This window comes from Anabrus simplex, chromosome 12, assembly GCF_040414725.1.
Source record: "Anabrus simplex isolate iqAnaSimp1 chromosome 12, ASM4041472v1, whole genome shotgun sequence".
In the NCBI taxonomy this organism is placed as follows: domain Eukaryota; kingdom Metazoa; phylum Arthropoda; class Insecta; order Orthoptera; family Tettigoniidae; genus Anabrus; species Anabrus simplex.
In genome coordinates, this window is record NC_090276.1 from 43,424,797 (window position 1) to 43,447,172 (window position 22,376).

General features: G+C 41.2%; 1 protein-coding gene across 1 annotated transcript in view; it reads right to left on the reverse strand.

Moving 5' to 3' along the window:
• Positions 1–22,376, reverse strand: part of hiw (highwire) — an 815,007-nt gene that overhangs the window by 139,596 nt on the left and 653,035 nt on the right. Inside the window, exons 47-49 of the mRNA XM_068229800.1 lie at positions 10,408–10,637; positions 8,225–9,374; positions 1,789–2,324 (exon numbers count right to left, since the gene is read on the reverse strand). Coding sequence (XP_068085901.1) covers positions 1,789–2,324; positions 8,225–9,374; positions 10,408–10,637 — 1,916 coding nt within the window. The remainder of the gene's footprint in view (positions 1–1,788; positions 2,325–8,224; positions 9,375–10,407; positions 10,638–22,376) is intronic.

A 22,376-nucleotide genomic window follows, 5' to 3' on the forward strand; every position in this document is an offset into this window, starting at 1 on the left:
GCCAATATCTCCATAATGGTTGGTTTTAGGTTCTTAAAACATGGTTTTCGGGCCTGTAGGGCTTACCGAGTTTTGTTCTTTGCATCAAGGGGCTTAAAATGAACTTTGTCTCATCCTTCTACGAAAAATTCGATTTCGCATATATTAGCCTATTATTTTTATGTTTTATATCACACCCTCCCCAACGTCTAATTGTTTTGAAAATAAAATACAGCCCATGTTACTCACCGAAAATGTAGCTTTCTATAGGTGAAGTAATTTTTAAAATCGGTTCAGTAGTTTCTGAGTCTATCCCTTACAAACAAATATACAAATTTTTCCTCTTTATAATATTAGTATAGGTTAATAGGAGATTTCTGGTTCTGTATGCAAATTATTTATTAAGTTCAAATGGGTTGATACCAACAGTTGGTATAGACTGATGGACATGGAAATTGCTACCTCCATAAGGAGTTATCCATTTGCAATAGATGAAAGCCACATAGAAGACCAATGGTGAAATATAAATGATTAAAGAGAATTTGTGGAAATGTCACTAAATGGATATTTTACCACCCTTCAAAGATCCGTCTACATCTACCAGCTCTGAACCCACTCTTGTGATCGAAAAGCCAATTAATACTATCCCACTGATCACACAGAGCGCTTTAATAGGAGATACAAGATAAATACAAGATAAACGTCCCCCCTTGACATTAAAATCATAATAGAGGGAGGAAGAGGTCTGATTCTTCAAAGAATAGAGGTATCTTGAATAGAAAGGGAAGGTAATGAAAGAAATAAAAATAAAAAGACAACTGACAGAATAGGGAGGCTACTGGAGTCCCATGGTGTAAAAACACAGATAAGCCAACGAAGAAAATCCGGAACTACTTTGGTCTGCTAAAGACAAGCGCCATCCTCTCTCCACAGCAGGTGTCTGCGGCCAGGTCTTCATAGGCACTACAAAACGCAGCATCGCCACTCGACTGAAGGAGCGTAACAGATATAGCCGGCTGGGACAAGCAGAAAGATCATCAGTCACTGAACACTCGCTGTTAGCAGGCCATATCATACAGTACAGCAACACCAAAGTACTGTCCACTACTGTACCTTATCACGCCCAGCTACAAAGGGAAGCCATTGAAATCCTGAAGCACACCAACAGCTTCAACCGTAAAGAGAAATCTGAACTGGTAAACAAAGCCTGGTTTCCAGTCCTGAAAGCCTCAAATCTGGAAGGACACGCTGAGCACGGAAAACCAGGAAAAGCAACGGCCTGTCTCCGCCACAGCAGATCAACGTACATCGGGCTCCTTAATGCTTCAATCATTGACCGAAGAACATCCAATCAGCAACCGCCCCCCCAGCATAGCGAACAGCGGGCCGTAGGCTGCACTATATAATGAAGTGGAATTCCAACACCACTCCATTCCACTGTGAGCCTCACAGCTATCAAAGTGAGTCATAAACCTTGATAATGCCAAACGCAGTCTTCGGTGAAAGGTCGAGACCATCACGTGCTCCTAGACCATGGCCTACAAGCCCGCAAAACACTGACATGATTTTAACAGAAAAAATTTCCTAGGCCTTGCAAACCTAACATGGTCAGGATCAGAAAGGAGTAAGAGTTGAACAAGAGAAGTTGGATACAAAAAATTAAAACTAGGGACCCAGCACAGGTAAATAAAAGCAATGTAAGACTCAGCTTAGAGCTTCTTAGTCAACATCTCACACTTTCAAGTAGAGAAACCTTGAGGGTCATCCCTCTTAGTCAAATTAATAGCATGATAGTTGGGAATAACTTACTCTTGTTCCAGATGTGGATGTCGAATGCACGTTCCCATTAAGACCAGCATCTAACATTCCCTGCTGACCATTCTGTCGACATAATGTTTCATCCAAGAAGGGATGTTCGTCTCTCATCTGGGAGTGATGAACTCCAAGAGCCATGAGGCACTGGAATGGCCCCGTCGGTGTGAACGGTCCTGGAGGTTCGGGCGGACTGTAGTTTTCCGCAACAGATGGCATGCTGCTGACGGAGGACCTGCGCTGCTGGGTTGGAAGACCAGACCCTGCAGCACTAGCCATCTCCAACAAGAACATAGCATTGTTCTTCATGATGATGTGAGTTTCCAATGGCAAAGAGCTTGATGCTGGTGAAAGGAGTTTTGATGCCGTGGCTGCTGTTTTCCTTCTGCTAGCCAAACTTCCCTTCTTGTTACGATCCCGACCAGAGCCGCCGGCACCACCACTCTGCTTCTTAGAACGGAGATATTTCTCTCTGCAAGTATCGCACACCAGGTACCACGAGCTACCTCCCACACCACCGTCACCGCAGTTGCCTGGAACGTCAATGAAAGGCAGAGTACACACAACATTGTGAAGCTAGAGAAGAAAAATGCAGAAGCACGGTTGTGATGGGAAAAAATGCAAAAGAGTGAGAAAATTTAAAACAGTGTCCAGTTTTTGATGTCTATTAATCAACTTCAAGGACATCATGTTTTCATGATAACTATTTTATTGTGTTTTCATCACTTTGTTCTTATGTAATTCTAAATGTTACATTTTTGTCATCTTCTACATCAAGACCAATTGAATGGGTGCTCGCAAAAACGGGCTAACCAACAAATTTGGAAAAAATGAGTTATGTGCTGCCATCTATTGCGGAAGGTTCTGTGAGTTGCGCAAACATGAGGTAATCCTGTGTGATGAGATACAACGCTTTGAATTTTATGCCTTTTAATTTAGACCAATTTTCTTATTGCAAAATCGGGCTAACAGACGTTTACGGAGGAGGCTGTAAAAATGGCGTTGCTGTACATGTAGGTTAGCAAACCTTATTCCTATGTATGCTAGAGGCTGTGGGTGTTTCTTATGTTTTTGTGCCAGATGAATGGATAGATTTAGTAAAAAGAGCTAGAGTAAGAAAGCCATTTCAAGAAGTAAAAATGACAAGTGACAAGTTTGTGAGCACTCAACCTTTGCTAGAAAAAGTAGCCAAGAGAATGATATCTGTAAATAAGCAAAGAATACTGATTAGTAAAGTTTCAGGCATACTATTTAAGAAAGATGAACCATTTAAGTATTTTTTAAAATATTCACATACCGAGCTCGATAGCTGCAGTCACTTAATTGCGGCCAATGTCCAGTATTCGGGAGATAGTAGGTTCGAACCCCACTATCGGCAGCCCTAAAAATGGTTTTCCATGGTTTCCCATTTTCACACCAGGCAAATGCTGGGGCTGTACCTTAATTAAGGCCACGGCCGTTTCCTTCCCACTCCTAGCTATTTCCTGTCCCATCGTCGCCGTAAGACCTATCTGAGTCGGTGCGACGTAAAGCAAAAAAAAAATTCACATTGTATTGTTGAGGAATATGATTGTGTTGACCTTCACAAAAGGAACAGTCATGGTGGTCGGCCATCACTTGCTAGTATTCAGCTGTCACCAAAGTACAGTGTTACAAGGCCAATAAAGCCAGCAAAGCTTAAGGACTTGCTTGAGCTACTTGAATATGTCCCTGCAAGATATCACCAGTATTACAGAGAACTGACAGCTGGCAATGGCTAAGAGGTGACTGAGGAATCATTTTCCAATGCATTAGAATAAGACCCATATGACTGATGATTGTCCCATGTCATATTTCAAAATAAGTCTGAAGCATCTTTATGTCTAGTTTACTGTTTAAAGCACCTTTTTTATGATCATAAAATAAAGTTTGGTTACGAATCTAAGGTAAACTATTAACTATAGCTAGGTCAACGCAGAAGTTAATTTTCTTCCATTTTTTATATTCCTATTTCTCCAAGCACTTGTCATTTTTAATACAGTTCCAATATATGGTATTGATAATTTAAAGGTACTACATCAAGATAAAATAATGAAACAAATATTATTTTTATGGTATATTTTTTGTTTTTTTGACATTTACAGAAATTGATTTATCTCTGTTCTGACAAAATGTTGGTTAGCCCGTTTTTGCGAGCACCCATTCAATTATAATAAGGACTTTTAATTAACACACCTATCAGATATCCAACAACATTGGACGTTTCAATGGATAACAGTTTTCCTAAATACAGTGTTTACCCATACATTTTTAACTTATCTTTTTAAATGAGCATTTAAGTAATGTTTTGGAATCTTACAGTATGCATAGAACTAGTGTTTACAGTGCACTATGTCTTCTGGTGTGGGCTACAACAAATTTGTTACTTTCACTGACCTGTCCATCTCATCCTTGGCTTTGACAAAATGAAAGTGACCAAGTTATGAGTGATGTTAGTAATGCCATTCCTTACACAGCCAGTCCCTGTTACGAATAATGTGAAAATGTTGTTCATAGGGTCCACTGGTGTGCAGGCATTTCAGTGCTGAGATGTAATAGCAACTTGTGGCTCAGTGGGGAAAGCAACAGGAAACTACCTCACTCCTCATTTCCCTAGTCCGCCTGTTCAGTGACGCCTGGGCCACCTAACTGCTAACTGCAGAGCTGTTGAGGTTCAAACCAGCCTATGGGCTGAACGATCAACACACATACTTCTTACAGTATTCTTCTAATAGCTCAAGATAACCCAAAAATTGGGACAAAACATGTAATGATGTAGTTAGAATATAATTGTATTTCCTACAGGAAAGTACGCTGATAGATATTGAACAGGTGGACTCCCCTCAGTTTTCTTTAAGCTAGGGGAACTCCTCTCAAAAATGATTTTGTAAAAGATCAGGGATACGTTGAAGTAATGCGAGAGTGAACTTGAAGAATTTTAAAGTTGTAGGAGTGATGGTTTAGAAGAGGGACTCTAGAAAGAAAAGAATGAAACTTGCATAAAAATTATTTAGAAAAAAGAAAGTAATAGAGCTAGTTGAGATGGAGAAATAAGTACTCACTCCCCTGCTGGTGTGTGTATGAATGAAGCTTCATAGACGCTGTCGGTGATTGAACTGCTGCAGTAAACAGCTGCTGTTGGGAAGGCAATGGGGAAGGCAGGAAAGGGGTATGGCAAAGGTAGAGAGGGGGAAGTGTATGACTTCTGTAGTAGACTTTTTGTTTCTATTTGTCAGAGGCAATATTTTAAATATTTCTTCAAACAGAACATTAATATTTTTGGTTACCTCTTTTAGCTTGTAATTGGGATTGATCCTCTGGTCAATGTGGATATATTTCTGTAAATGTTCATTGGAGATACCTTTTCTACTTTATGAACTGTATGTAAAAAGGCCTAAATTTTGGTCTATAGTTGAAAAGGAATGATTGGAATCTGCCATGTGGATACTTCTGAGTATTTATTAAGTCTTTCTGCATTAGTATGTTCTTGGTAACTTATTGCAAAGCTCCTACGTATCTGACCTATACAGCGTTTATCCGTGATGATGTTACAACTTTCAGGGATGATGGAGGGCAGAAAATGGATCAATTTGAGATAAGGGACCATAGTCGGAAAATGATCAAGTCAAAAGTAAAGCAAAATTCTACTCATTTAAGTCTGTTTACCTGCACAAGTTTCACAAGCTAGTCCAATTACAACAAATGTTCGAAATGGCATCCCCCTGTGTCAATGCAGGCATGACATCATCGCACATTCTGTTGTACCCTTCGAATATCCCCGGTGTCGTCTGAACAGCGTTGCAGACAGCGAGAATTCTCGCCAAGAGATCGTCTCAGTCTTGACAGGTGTGTCATACACAAGGCTTTTCACAGTGGTGTAGTGGATACGGCATTGGTCTACTAATCCCAAGTGAATGTGTTCAAACCCAACTGAGGTCAGTGGCTTTTAAGGGTGTTTAAAGGTGACAGCCCCATGTCGCTGGCTTCCGGGATGTTAAAGAACTACTCCAGGACGAAATTCCAACACCCCAGCATCTGTTAAGAATGGATGGACTTTAAACAACTTGGATTATTAATAACTTCTGACTCAAACATTTCTGGAGTACGGTTCCTTATCTCATTGATCCATTTGCTGTCCTGCATCATTCCTGAAAGTTTGTACTCTCTGCAATTCAATTTATACATACCTGAGTTCAAAAACCTTTTGCTACTATGGACAGTTCAACAATGATATGGCCATTCAGCATGCCTTCGTAACGTGGCTTCAGGGACTGGTCACAGATTTCTTCTATGCCAGCATCGATGCCTTGGTGTAACCTTAGAACAAGTGCTTGCACAAGAATGGGGACTTTGTTAAATAGTAATGTGTATCAGTGCCCTACTACTGTGTATCCTTATATCTGCCTGTAAAATAAAGTTTCTCCATGCAAACTCTTTGTCATCTTATTTTTTGAGAAATGCCTTTGGTGCAACCTGTAGAGGTAGGCAGAGGACACTGAAACAAGCAGAAAAGTCCTCACAAACACAGGTCTGTAAACCATTCATAATATGCATGTCAGTCATCTCCTTTTTCTAAAACATGTGAGATGCCATGACAACTGCTGCTACAAATGTAAGATACGAGTTCACATTCAATATGGAGCCTGGTATTGGAACATAAAGTACGTTTTTTTGCTAGCTGCTTCACGTCGCACCGACACAGATAGGTCTTATGGCGACGATGGGACAGCGAAGGGCTGGGAGTGGGAAGGAAGTGGCCGTGGCCTTAATTAAGGTTCAGCCCTAGCATTTGCCTGGTGTGAAAATGGGAAACCACGGAAAACCATCTTCAGGGCTGCCGACAGTGGGGTTCGAACCTACTATCTCCCGAATACTGGATACTGGCCGCACTTAAGCGACTACAGCTATTGAGCTCGGTGAACATAAAGCACGAACAACATCATAACGGCTACAGGTCTCTCATCATATCTCAGAAACAGTTGGCTTCTAGACCTATGTTTATAGGACTCTTTTCCTTGTTGCATTGACCTCCACACACCCTGGCAGTTTCTACCTATAATTTTGAAACACTGTGTGAAGGAGAATAAAGACTGTGGAAGTGACGACAGATTACAAAGGCGGATCAAATATAAACGAAAATGTGAATGTACCACTGCTGTGAGTAATGCTTCTGAGGTGGGGCTCTGCCAGAATGTTGGTAGTGGTGTCTGGAGAAGGGGTTTGCGCACACACAAACAATGGTGGAGAGCTGGGCTGCCTTAGTACGCCACGAGTGAGCAAGAGTGCACACGTCTGTTGTGCAATGCATCGTTATCAAGTTTCTCGCAAAAGAGGGCACAAACCTCCTGAAATTTTGAGACAGCTCCATGCACAGTTTCGGGAAAAAGCACTTTTGCAGACTCGAGGGTATGAATGGGATAAAAAATTTGTGGCAGGAAGAGAAGCTGTGGAAAATGAACCTGATGAAAGGAGACCGCAGAAATCACTGCAGATAACATTGTTGCCATTCGTGACATTATTGGTGAAGATCGGCGAATAAAAATTTTGCAAATTGTTTTGGCCATAAAATAAGTTACAAAAGTGTTCAAACCATCATCCGAGGTAAAACTCCATTTCAGAAAATTGTCTACCATGCGGGTTCCTTGTCTCCTAAACCAGGAACAAAAATCTTTATGCCAGGAAGTTTCTCAGAGACTCCTGCATTGCTACAAGGAGGAAGGAAGATTTCCTGCATTGTATTGTTACTTGTGATGAAAGTTGGGTGCATTATTACACCCCAGAGTCAAAGTAAGCAAGTATGGAGTGGTGGCAAAGAGACGAAGCAGGTCTGGTCAAGACCAAAACACGCCCATCTGCTGGGAAGGTGGTTGCAAACATTTTCCGAGACTCTGCGGGCATTTTGCTGGTGGATTTTCTTCACGAACAAAGGATAATTAATACAGCCTATGACTGTTGCCTTTTGGATGAAGCAAAAGCTGTGTATCGCAAAAAGCTATGCCGGCAACCAATCTGAAACATCATTTTTCTCCATGACAATGCAAGGCTGCATACTGCCGCTTTAACACAGGAAAAACTGGAGGAAATTCACTGGACACATCTGGAACACCCTCCATACAGTCCAATTTATCGCCCTGCGACTACAATTTGTTTGAACCACTCAAATAAGACCTAGGAGGACAGCGGTTCGATGATGATGCAAGTGTACAAGAGCTTGTGCGCAACTGGCTCCGCACGTGCCCCTCTTCTTTCTATCAGGATGGCATCAAAAATTTACCGATCTGATGGAGAAAATGTGTATTGAAAAGTGATCTCAATGCGTGTATTTTTTTGGTTGATGCAATAAATTTTAAAAAATAATTCCCGTTTATGATTGATCCGCCCTTGTACATGCATAAAAAAGGAGATGATGACTTACCTGCCCAGCCAACACAGAAGTTCCCACCACTGTTGTATCCTTTACCCCCAGCATGTCCTCCGCAACCAGGGTGAGCCTGGCGCATGTGGTATGTGACGGGATGTGGGTACATGTTGCCACATAGTTCGCACACAGTCTCCCGTTCGATGCCACCCCCCAGTATACCAGCACCAGCAACATCCCCCATTAGATTCGCTCTACCCATCGGTTTCCATTCTTTCTTCTTGCGTCCTGCCTTCTTGCTCTCCGAGGCAACTCCTCTTGGTTCTTTGGCTAAAGCTTTGTCTGCACTGGGAGCCTTTTTACTCACTCTCAGAGGTATTGTCGGACTGGGCAAGATGACCTGACGGTCGATGGCCTGTACACAACTAGAACTGAGTTCTTCCCACAGAAATACTAAAGACTTAAGGGCAGGGGGTAACACAGCAACAGTATGGAATGAAGACTCCGGAAGAGCAGTCAGTTTAGGGTCAGTTCCAGCCATACTAGAGCCTGCAGCAGCCCCACCAATCTCTTCCTTGATGACGGCTTCCGGCTGCTGTTTCTTGCGATTACGATTTGCATTGGCATTGGCAGCAGACCTTGTGAGTGTTTCTAGCGTTGAAGGTTGTATGTGAAGGTAGGTTCCAGCCGTACTGACCTCCACGGAATGTCTCTGACGGGCACGTTGCTCCTTGGTGAGTTCCGATTTCCGCCTGTCACCCACTCCACTTCCCGAGGGCTGTCTTGTCACTACCAGTGCTCCCTGCTTAGGCAGAGATGGGTGAAACTTCAAGAAGGAAGCACACGCCATGGCATCGTGTACAATCCCTTCATGCCAGAGGAAAGCTGCAAATATTGCTCTCAGTGCCTCGGCCACAGAAGGACTGATGGCTTCTTTGACAGGCTCTTTAGGCACAGGTAGGCCACGTGGTGCAGTGGAGGTGGAAGCCGTCTGCATTGGCGCTGGTGACATGGCACGTTTACTGCTGCGTCCTTTCACACCGACGCCTGATCCACGATCTTTGCGAACTGGTTTCGGAGACAGTCTCTCTTCCTTGCTTCCACCAGCTCCGATGCTGAAGTGGCCCTTGATGGCTGAAGCAGCACTTTCTGGACTGGTCTGAGTGCCGGTCTGAGTTACTGCCTTTGGGCTACAACCCAGAGGTTCCTGAAAATAGTAGTAAAACCACTGAATGATGTACTGACTTTGACACAAAAAGTAATGTTTAAGTATGTATGTATGTACGTATGTATGTATGTGCCAGACCTGTTGCTCAGATTCCTGCTAACAAAACAAAAATGACCGAGACCACCGCAGCTCAATCAGGAGAAATTCAGACGTGAAATCTGAAGGTTAAGGATTCGGCTCCCATTGGTGTTCATTTGGTCATTTTTGTTCTGTACTTCACATTTTCTCAGCATGTACTCAACATAATATAATAAGCTGGAAGTCAGTTCAGTTATAAATTAATGTATTGTTTGGGAAATGACAGAAGTCCAGAAGAGTGTATTTTCCAGAATTTTAAAAAATGTGTTTTTAACAAACTAAATAAGTAAGGAATATGACTGCTAAACCTTTCAAAAGAACATCTTCAGACTACTAGACCAGTATATTTTAAGAATTTTATACTAACAGATTTTTTAATATCAGCTTTTTTTTTGACTTGTGTTGGTTCTCAAACATAAATTTATATATTTTCTACTTCCATACATACATACATACATACATACATACATACATACATACATACATACATACATACATACATACATTATCACTATAGACTGTTATGCCTTTCAGCATTCAGTCTGCAAGCCTCTGCTAGTGCTGTGGCCTCATTTAGTTCTATACCTCTTATCTTTAAATTGTTAGAAACCGAGTCTAAGGAGCTTTAATTAGAGATTTAAGAACTTTTAATGACTATAATGTTCTATGTTTCAAAAACCCAAAAACGTAAGTCCTGCCATTGCTACATCACGTTAATGTTTTACTGTTAACATTTCCAGGCAGATGCATAGATGCTTTCACTCTACTTTGCTTTCCATATCCTTCCTAACAGTCTTGGACATGTTTTATTTCTCAAAATAACATGATTTTTAAATGAGATATTAGGATAGGAAATCATTGGACTTGTGTTGTTTCTGTGTACATTTGGAATACGTAACCATGTTCGTAACTCAAAATGACCAAGTTGTATTACCTGCTCCTGGCGCCGCGGGGTTCCTCCAGGGGTACTGTTCGGGCTCGCCAGGGAGCTGCAGCTAGGGCTGGGAGACAGTTCTCTGGTATTGGCCGTGGTGGTGGCTCCACTTGGAGACTGGGACAGGTCTCTCGTTAGCGAACTGACGAGTGCACTAGTGTCGCTCTGGGTGGATCCACGTCGGTGTGAAGCTGCACTCGGCTGAGAGTCTGCCATGGCTCCTCCTGACACTAAACAGAACAAACCAATCAATAGCTGCACAGTGGTATCACATCTCAAAATTGTTCTATAACAAATTTACTGCATTTCAACTATGACTGGGCAGAAGTCCCCAAGATGTGCTTGACAGTTTTGAATAAATACAATTTCTTTACTTTTAGAAAAATTCTCAACAGTTAGCTTATGCTCATTTGTAGAGATGCAAATGTAAATGCATGTTTGTAGTTATAATGTATAAAGGGTAAGTTAATAAGAAATCTGCCTCGAATACATCAAAGATTTAAAGATAAAAATTTCATGATGTTCCGTACTGAACTGTATCACAAGTAAATTGAAATAACAAATAACGTAGTTCAACCTATTCAATACAAATAAATAAGAAATGTAGAGTTACATTTCTATTTAATTATAAGTGGAAGCAGTACCGGTTTCGACCCCAATCTGGGTCATCATCAGCTGAATAAAATGCAAAAACAATGCATAGGTAAATAAGAAATTAAAGAATGAGTCTTTCACAAAAACTGTTGAAGAGGCAAAATAAGATGGTGGGGATTGGCACTGTGCGATTTTAAATCGTGAAAACTAAAAGAAGTAGAAGGTCAGTCACTTATATCGCGCCTTAATTCATGTAAGTGATTGGGTCGTGCCAGGCAATGGATCCTCTGGTTGGTTGACTGTGATGTCCCTGATCTTAGTTAGCTTCAGTCGTATGTTATATAAAGGGGTGTACCAAGACTTGCTGAGTTTCAGTCCTTCCTCCTTTCTATTAAAGTTATCCGGATGTTTGTGTATTTCGATTGCTTCCCTGTAGAGACGTGCGTGAAAATGGGATGTTGTGGCCAGTATGTCAGTATCCTCATAACGGATCTCATGCTGGATGATGATATTTGTTTAGGATGATTTCAACCTCCTTTGTGTTACGATTTCACAACTTCCTTGACTGTTGATGTTCTTTCCTTTTACGCCAATACTCCTTCATTCTCTGGCTCGCTTTTGCTCGTTCCTCAACTGAGAACACCCTTCTTGTTCTTTTGGGTATCTCTACAAACAGATGCGTCACCTCCACAAGTCTCCTTCTGAACACTGTTCTGTTTGTAATATCTCCCTCCTCAATGCCACATTTTTAAAGATCCTGATGAACTTCTCTCAGCCATGGTACTTGGGTCTTTCTTCTTTCCTGGAAGATGAGGATCTTATTTGCTAGGCGTTCCAGTCCCATTCTTCTCAAGTGTCCGAAGAAAGTCAGTCGCCTTTTTCTTATCGAGGTTGAAATGTTTTCGCATTTTTCATACAGCTCTTGATTTGATCTCAAACTGAAGGTAAACTCACTTCCTGTTACTTTCTTGGGTCCCAGAAATTTATGATTTTTCTTTTCTATTTCGGTATTCCCCTTTCTGGCAATTGTCTCTGCTGCATACAAGAATTCAGGTTTCATAGGAGAGGGATTTCCTGGCATAGTCTGAATTCAATCTCCATCTTCTTTGCTCTTTCTTCCATAGCTGGCTTCTCATTGTTGTTAGGAATCAGTATCTCCCCTAGATATTTGAATAATAATAATAATAATAATAATAATAATAAACAATGCATTTAACATATGATATTATGGCAGAGATTAAGAGCAGGAGACGGGACAGAGCATAAGGAAGAGAATACCATGATCAAGAAAATGTGCTGTAGAATACAAAGTGGAGGCAGTGGCCACCGGGAAGACCTAAACAAGAGGGCGGGATCAGATCCAGAAAGATATATGAGAAGGATGGGCCTGACGGAGACGGTGCAGCAGACAAAAACAAATTATGGCAGTGTGTTGGTGAGGCCAAATACCAACTGAGTACCAGTGGTGGCCAAGTGAGTGAGTGAGTGAGTGAGTATGCATTAAACATCTCCTCAGCTATTATTACATTTATGACACTCTAGAAGAAATTTGCCCTAAAAAGCCAGTCAGTCCCTAAAAGCGCTGCCTTGTTGATTCAATTATTGGCCACGTCCTCTACTTCATGTTTCATTTCATGTTAGGTAGGATGCAGAAAACGTTCATCAAATCTTGAAGTCTCTCAAGTCCTCTTTTCTTCAAGATTTTCCTATAAGTAAGTTTGCAGTCACAGGACCGTTGATTTTGTGATCATCAGTGGCAGTGGCTGATGGCAATTTCCTGGTGAAGTGCCATCTTCACGAGCAGAGTCACATAATTGTAAATAAATTTGATACTACTGGCTCAGTGCTCAATAAAGAAACATGCACACACACGAAAAGTTTTAATAGACGAAAAGCTACAGGACATTGGTGCGAATCTTGAAAACGGTCACCAAATAAATCACTCACAAAATTAGCACAACAAGTAGGGGTTTCGGTTTCTTCTGCACACAGAGCTACAAAGCTGTTACACATCAAACTGTACAGGTTTACACTGGCCCATTGTTTAAAACCTGCTCATCCAGCCACAAGAGTGAGAAATTGTGAGTGGTATCTTCCATCACTGAATGATCATTTATTCGACCCACAGCTTGTGTTCTTTTTGGGTGAGGCCTAGTTTCATCTTAATGGTCATGTGAACAGCCATAACCTCTCGCTATTGGTGTGCAGAAAATCCTAATGGTGTTTTGAAGTATCTCATTATGAAGAATGACACTTCTAGCATCTTTTATAAGATAAGATTTCATATAAGATTGTACACACGCTTAAAGCAAGGTGGCCGCGCACAACGTAAGTAACTGCTGTAGCAGAGAGTACAAACACCGTGTGCCATTTGATGTTCATAATGGATCTGAGCTTGATCAAAGATATAGGACATCCAGTTTTGCATCAAAATCCCACATGCATTGGTCAGATTTCACACCGTGGCTATCTAGGTGAGAAGACGAGGTATGTTCAAGGAATTAACAATACTCTTCCCTTGGATTAGATTCGTAAATTTTCAGACACAGATCTCTGCAAGTTTACACACACTTAAAAGTCAACCAACTGCACCAAGAGTTCTCAACCTTCAGCATAGGAGCCAACTGACTTACAAACTAAGCAACACAACCGATCACACAGAAAACAAAATTATGGTAAAACTCTTGGACAGTGGGTGCCAGTTTAAAGTGCTGCTCATGAAGAGCAAGGAGTAATTAAGTTCTCATGGTTGGCTAAATAGAATCGATAAGGATATGGAAGCGGCTGGCCTCAGAAGTTACGATGTCTTGGACAGAAATAAATGGCGAATGGTGATCAGACAAGCGGACCCTGCACCAAAGCAGGATACACGCTAGGAAAGAAGAGGATTCTCTTTATCGCTGACAGTGATTACCAGACAGCATTTTTCTATATTCTGCATATAGCAAGCAAAGCAAGACATGAGGAGATTTTGACATTGTTCAGGTGGTGTTTAATTTGTAATGAGACTAGCAACTTCTGGTAAATGACAGTTAAGCACTACATTATATCTCACTGGCACCCAACTTCCTAGAGTTTTACCAAAAGTACATTTCAGAACAGTCATTTGCTTCCTCAAAGTAACAGGATGATTTAAAATTTGGTAAACTATCCCTCCATATTCAATCCCTTGTCGAGTTGATCTTTAAGGGCAGACGGTTATGAGCGTACAGTGAAATAACACTGAAACAACCATAACATCTGTCATAAAATGACAGAAATGCACCAAATTTTCCAAGCAAAGAAAAAACCTTGCTGATGCCAATGAATTACAGTTCATTGGATTTAGATTTCTTGTTTGATCTAAGCCTTTTTTTGTAACTTGAATTGTGTATTATTTCAGAGCTTGTTGAAACATGTCATTACACAGGTACACATTCCAACTGAATTATTGGTACCACTATCTCCACATTTTTACCACACATTAAATATATTCAGAGCTAAAGTATATGATACTCTACAATTTTAACATTTGTTAAAAATGTACAACTCACTGATTAATTCAAACTGAATTCCAAAAATATATTTTGTTAACAATGTGTTATGTTTTAGAAATAGCACAGTTTAGAAGCTACATTAAAAATTATAGAATTTTAGAGTTACAGGTTAGTCATAAATGAGTGCATGTAACTGCATATCCCTACACACACTCTCACAAGCTACATGTACCTAAAAGGTTGTTTTTTTAACAATAAGTTTGCAGGAAACTGCAGTTTAAGTCTGTGTAACACTCACTCCTGTCTTAGAATGAGGCTTCATATATATTTCTTAATTTCTTTGTGAATTTACAAATGAATACATATAAATTACAAATCCTTGTCCAGGGAAGCACTCTTTTTAAATTTTGGTGATATTTACAACCATCTGCCCTTAATCTGATTCAAACACCTGATAGCCTATTAAAATATTATTACAGAATTCATATTTAATAAATAAGACAACGAAGCTCCACAGAACTCTATACAGATAAAACAATTATTATTGAATAAAATCACACCACCTTTCTGCTAAAATATATTGAGAATAAAATACAAATGTAATCTACTTAAACAGAACCCAAAAAAATGTTGTAATCCATTTCGAGCCTAAGCTTGGCATACAATGAAACACACACTCAAAGAAACCAGACCACAGGACAGCTACAACAAAAAAGAATACATTACAACACTAAGTTCTATACAGACACATTCTCACAAAGATAATATATACTAATCAAGCTTGACAAATGATGCATTTCACTAAACTTTTTCAGGGGAAGACTAACATTTAACATGAAGCACATGCAAATTGTAATGCCTCTATGACACATAAAGATGCTGCAGAAACAACGGGAAGATTCCTTCCTTTGCTTCAAAGCAAAATTAAATCTGTAATAACCAAATATATACAAGTTTCAATGGACTGCAAGCAGTCCGTGAGATTTCACCTATTTATCTAACCTAAGTTGTCTAAAATTCATTGTTCTATCAGTAATGGAAAAGAACAAAAAAAAAATTGACAAAGTAGTATGAAGAAAGATAGGAGCACGAAGAACAAATAATAGGATGAGAGGTCAATGTGGGAAGAGGGAGGGTAGAAAGAAAACACCCAAGGACAAATCTATACACACACTGCTGTCTTCAAATAGACATAGGGTCATTCTTATAAACCCAGACCTTACAGTAGCGTTTTTACTCTGTGAGACCTAAGCAGCTGTACGGGAGGCGCACGCATAGTGCTTGATCTTTTTTTTTTTTTTGCTAGGGGCTTTACGTCGCGCCGACACAGATAGGTCTTATGGCGACGATGGGATAGGAAAGGCCTAGGAGTTGGAAGGAAGCGGCCGTGGCCTTAATTAAGGTACAGCCCCAGCACTTGCCTGGTGTGAAAATGGGAAACCACAGAAAACCATTTTCAGGGCTGCCGATAGTGGGATTCGAACCTACTATCTCCCGGATGCAAGCTCACAGCCGCGCGCCTCAACGCGCACGGCCAACTCGCCCGGTAGTGCTTGATCTTGCAAGGAAGCGTGCATGTGTTCGACCAGTCTGAATTGCAGCTGTTAACATGGTGAGACAGTTATCATTGCAGCACCGTATTTTCGTATGTAAAAGTTATTTTAAGTACGAGTCGACTCAACGGAGACGCGATGCATTTGTTCAGCAATTTCCTGGTGAAGTGTCATCTTCACGAACACAGATTCAAATAATTGTAAATAAATTTGAAACTACTGGTTGAGTGCCCAATAAAAATGCATGCACACAAACAGTTTGAACAGAGGAAAAGCTAGATGACATTGGTACAAATCTTGAACGGTCACCAAATAAATCACTCACAAAATTAGCACAACAAGAAGGGGTTTCGGTTTCTTCTGCACACAGAGCTACAAAGCTATTACACATCAGACCGTACAGGTTTACATGGGCCCATTGTTTAAAACCTGCTGATCCAGCCACAAGAGTGAGAAATTATGAGCGGTACTTTGCATCATTGCATGATCGTTTATTCGACCCACAGCTTGTGTTCTTTTCGGATGAGGCCTGGTTTCATCTTAATGGTCGTGTGAACAGTCATAACTCTCGCTATTGGTGTGCAGAAAATCCTAATGTGTTTATGAAGTCCCTCATTATGAAGGACGACACTTCCAGCATCTTTTATAAGGTAAGATTTCATATAAGATTGTATACAAGCTTAAGGCAGGGCAGCTGCACGCGATGTAAGTTGGGCTGAGGCAGCTACTGCGCTCAGTCTGGGTTTATAAGAGAAACCCTCCTGTTCAATTTCTTCTCAGCCACCAACAAGCTCATGTCTGCTTCATGAGGATGGTGATCTTTTAACACTCCCTGAGGAACCATTGTGACAGAACTTCAATTTTGGTATGGGGTGTGTAGGGTAAGAGGAAAGCCAGATAAACACAGGAAAAGGGAGCATACTAAAAGACACTAAAAAATAAAAATAAATACATGTGGCAAAAAACTAGGAACAAAAACAAACACAGGCCGATCTACTTGAAGACAGCAGTGTATGATGATGTGCAGATTGCCCTTGTCCTTATGCATTTCTTTTTATTCTCTCTCTTCTTACACTGACCTGTTGTTAATTTGTTATTTGTTGATTTTGATATTCCAATCTTTCTATACATCATATTTACCATATTTTTTGCAATTGTTTCTCATAACATCATCACTTTGTGAAGAGGAGCTTCTCTCCCCCCAAGATGATAAACAGGACACAGATGTATTCTATTTCACTGTCCACAGGTGTGAAACAACTGACAGAATTCCCATGAGAATTCTGTTACTTTCCTCAACCTACCTCAGTCTTATTTTGACTTCAATCAGTGGTAGAGTGTCCATCTCTGGATGCCAAGATCATGGGTTCAAACCTGGCAGAGATGTCAGATTTTTAGAGGTCAGAACAGAAAATCCATTCGGCACTCCATGTCGTACGATGTCAGCATGTGACACGTTTTGTGTTTACCCAACAAAATTGATTCAAACTTGATACAGATTGCCCAACAGAGATCCATTTCTCTGCCATCAGGGAGAGTAAAACTTTTTTTTTTTTTTTGCTAGGGGCTTTACGTCGCACCGACACAGATAGGTCTTATGGCGACGATGGGATAGGAAAGGCCTAGGAGTTGGAAGGAAGCGGCTGTGGCCTTAATTAAGGTACAGCCCCAGCATTTGCCTGGTGTGAAAAGAGAGTAAAACGAACGCTGAAATTGGCATGTAGGCAGGCTAGGTGGCATCATGTCACAACACCTGTAGACAGTAACCAAGGTTATACAATAATTATTTTATTTGGTTTCAATGACTTAAGACTTAGAAAAGACAATGTAGGTTGTGGTACAGAGAAAAGGTGAGAGATAACCTACAATGAAGAGAATGAAATTAGCACAGCATCAAAGCGGAAGAAGAAAAATACCCAAAAGTTTATGGGAAGGCTTCATTAAGAGACCAATTAGATGAAAGAATGGCCATTACAACATTTGTGCTGTGGAGTTTTGTTGTTTGCTCCCATGGCTCTTCGACACCCATGACCTCAGTGTCGATGCCTAGCAATACACTTGCACTGCCGTATGAACACCGTCTGGCTAGGGTTACGTGCTATGGGATGGAGTAGACCATACAGCCACAAAGTGAACACCGAGTGTTGGGAGTTGATAAATAGGTCGACCCAGGACCAATAGCTTTGAGCAGAGGAGCTCCTTCATTTGGAAGCTGGTCCCCCAGTGGAGGAAATGCTATTGAAACCCAGCAGGCAACAGCTGTCATCCAGGTTAGGGGCAGCCTCAGTGAAACATGGCAGTTAGATTTTAAATGTTCTTGAGCGTGATAATAGCCAATAATGGATCAGGACGAACAGCTAGGGAGTACCTCCAGAAGAGACATTCATCTCCTGCACCTCCAGGGAATTGTGAGATGTGAATGGAGGTCAATGATATACTACCTGAGCTATGAGCTCCCTGGATAACTGTGATGCAACAGAAGAAGTAGTAACACCAACACTTTCTTATGGATACAACACTTGGAATATTTACAGATGACCCTTAAAAAAATGCTTCAGAAGAGCATTTATGGTGAAATGGCATGATCATCGAACAAACATTGGTATCATCTCTTAAGAGGCCAATATACTGAGTATAGAGGCAAAGATTATCGCATATCAACTCATCAAATTTGATGGACCAGCTTCAATGAACAATTGCCTTCCAAAGCAAGTGAAGTATTCTACATTGGAGGATGGCAAAAGTGGTATAAGGACGTTCTCAAGTCTAACATGATTAAGTACCAAACTGACAGCGGCAGCTGGGAGGATGGAGCGTCGATCGGCCGATGTATAGATATACTGTCCACGAGGGTCCACAAAATTTGAACACCAGTGGTAAGGGCATGAGTCGAATATAGAGATCAGAGAAAAGAACAAAAATATCAGAGAAGAACTGATCACCAGCTTTTACAACAACAAGGAGCTTTGGTAAATTTCATGTGCCAGCATTGCAATAAAGCTTGTGGTTCAAGAATTGGTCTTTTCAGTCATCTACTGTAAGGACTCATGATCAACATCAAAGCACTCTGAAACATTCTGCTATACTTGCAGCGAGCGAATGTCTATGATGTATGTATGTATGTATGTATGTATGTATGTATGTATGTATGTATGTATGTATGTATGTATGTATGTAAGTACGAGCACTGGAAAGAAAGCAGTGGTAACGCTGTTGTCACTTTGTGTAGGAACAAATGAGAGCACTGCTGTTGGCAGCACTTGCAGAGGGGAGGTGGAGCTATGCCAGTGCACCTATATAGCCACATTAGAGCACATCCTGCAGACAAACAAGTGCAAAGCCGTCAATTTGTGGTGTCAAACCAGACACCCTAAAGTGATAATTTCAAAGGTGGAACATGGAGCATCATTTTCGTCCTGCACTGCACAGGAAGTGGCCTCATTTACAAATGCATCTGCCAACTGGCCAGCGAGACAATGCCTGCTATCATAATGCCACTCCTGTACGGAAATTGTTGGTATGGTGAAGGTGGGAGGTCCTAGAGCCTCCACCCTACTGACCGGGTGTGAGACCCTGTGACTTCGATCAGTTCCCCAGATTAAAGGAAGCACTTCAAAGGAAGTGTTTCCATAAATGAGATGCTATACTTCAAGCAGCAGAACGCTCCATCATTGACATCAACAAAGTCGGCAAGGAGGGCAGGAACGGTAATGTTCGCTATGTACCGCAAAATCAGAAGGCATTTACAAGCACAAGGAATCTAGATTTTCAATAATTGTACTAATATTTTCAAGTATGTTGTGATTTGGAAATGTATCAGTATAAGGGAGTTGAACCGGAGAGTTGAGAACAGAATTTCCAAGTTCTTTTACAAAAGTTAAAATGTGCAGTTGTCATTATCTGTCACTGTTGCTCATTAACAGATGCATTTAACTATTTAATCTGTAGTATTCTAGCTCACAACGCACCACCGGAGACATGTGCAAGGTTTTAGGTAGGTTATTCCTGAAGAAGTGAGCAACAGTTTCCTGCTTCCGACACACCAACCATCTTGCAAACTATGAACCAATTGTACAGTTTGTGAAGAAAAGCTCGAGTATAATCCTCCTCCGAAATACGAAGGTCGATCAAATATAAACAGGATTTTTGTTCCTGAACATCAGCTTTTGGTAGGACTGGCCCTGCGCTTCTGCTATGCTTAGGCGGGACTGTTAGGAGTGGGGAGAGCGTGCTGTTAAATATTTCCCGCCGTTTTGTCAGTAACGCTCACGATGTCTGAGCAACAGGTGCACCTCTCCACTGCGCAATGCATAATTATAAAACTTCTTGCTCATGAAGGAGTTACAGCGGCGGAAATTTGCCAGAGATTGACTGCACAGTTCAGTGATCAAACATTGTCAAGGACGCGTGTGTTTGCCTGGCATAAAAAGTTCAAGGAAGGACGAGAATGTGTGGAAAATCAGCAACAAGACTGCCGTCCTCGGACCAGCATTAGAGATGAAAACATTTTTGCGGTTAAAGACATTATTGACGACGATCGATGGGCGAGAGTATCAGAAATTGCAGAACAAATCGGAATCAGTTATGGGAGCTGTCAAGCAATCATCACAAACGACCTACAGTTCCGTAAAGTGTGTTCCAGATGGGTCCCTCGCCTATTGATCAAAAATCTGAAGTTGAGATGTTTGGGGGTCTGTCAGAGGCTTACAGCAAGGTTTGTGGAAGAAGGCGATGCATTTTTGAGTCGGATCATCACCAGCGATAATAGATGGGTCCACCACTACACTCCCGAATCCAAACAAGCCAGTGAGGAGAGGTGGAGGAAAGGAGAGGCAGCACCAGTGAAAGCCAGGACTCAACTGTCAGCTGGCAAGGTTCTTGCAAACGTTTTCTTGATCGGCGAGGCATTTTGCAGACCGATTTTTTGCATGAGCGATGCACAATCAATGCTGCTTACTACTGCGAGCTGTTGAACAAGGCAAGAGTTGCATATCGCCGCAAAAGACAAGACCAACCGATTCGACAGCGCACGGCCCCATATTACAACTCTGTCTCCAAGCTACAGGAAATGCACTGGACTACACTTGACCATCCTCCTTACAGCCCGGACTTATCACACTGCGATTTCAATTTGTTTGGACCACTTAAAGAAGCTCTAGGAGGGCAGCGATTTGAAGATGATGAGAGTGTGGAAGACTTTGTGCACAACTGGCTGGTGACATGACCCTAATCTTTTTATGATGTGTGCATCAAAAAGCTGCCTATACGCTGGGACAAACGCATTTCAAAAGCAGGAAACTATGTGGAAAAACTAATTTTAATTGCCTTGTGTTTTTCAATAAATTAATTTAAATAAAAAATAAAATCCTGTTTATATTTGGTCCCCACTGAAGTGACTCTGGATAGAACTCAGTTACAAAAGAGCATCTCACTAAGCTCTTTCATGAAGTTGGTACAAGAAATAAGATCTTATAGAAGCTCAGTGGAACTTTCTGGGGAGCTTCTAGAGACTGTTTGCAACTAACCAGTATTAGTCTTATCCATTCTGCTGCTGAATACAGTATTGTGTCGGAAAGTGTACATGTACAGAGAGTAGATACGAAGCTTAATGATACAATGAGTTGTATCAAAGGCGCAATGAAGTCAACCTCATGCCATTGGCTACGAGTGTTGAGCTGTGTTCCACCACTACATCTAAGAGGCAAGCAAACACTGCAGAGAGAAGTAAAGAAGATACTAGGTATCACCCTCGTTAGCACTCCACCAGGACTTCTGTCTTCCATGACTACACGTCCGTGACTCACTGCACGCAAACTCATTGCAGACCGAGTCTGACTTAAAACAGTGCCAGAAGGATGAGTGGTCTACGTGCCAGAAGGATGAGTGGCCCACAAATACATTTGGAGCAGGGTTTGACCTTCCAAGGAAGCTTTGATGCCACCTCAATAGGCTCAGAAATGACCAAGACTGTTGCAATTACTTGCATCACAACTGGGGATGTACAAAGTTGGCTATGTGCAGCTGCGGTGCGGAGGAGTAGGCAACAGAACATACAGAATCATCCAGCACTGCCCTCCACATTCCCACCCTGGAAACCCTAATGACCTGCTTGATCTCATCTCTAATGCTGTCACATGGCTTCAGAATATGGACATAGATGTATGTATTTGTAATGTCACCATATGATTAAATAAATAAACAGATATTTGACAGTTTTGGAATAATTTGTACCATCAATGGTTCCAACAATCAGTGAGATGACTCTAAAACTGATGATGCTCCTTGGTAACAGCAGAAAGTATACATATCTTCTTTTCTCCTTCCCCTTTCTCGGTTTGTATCTTCA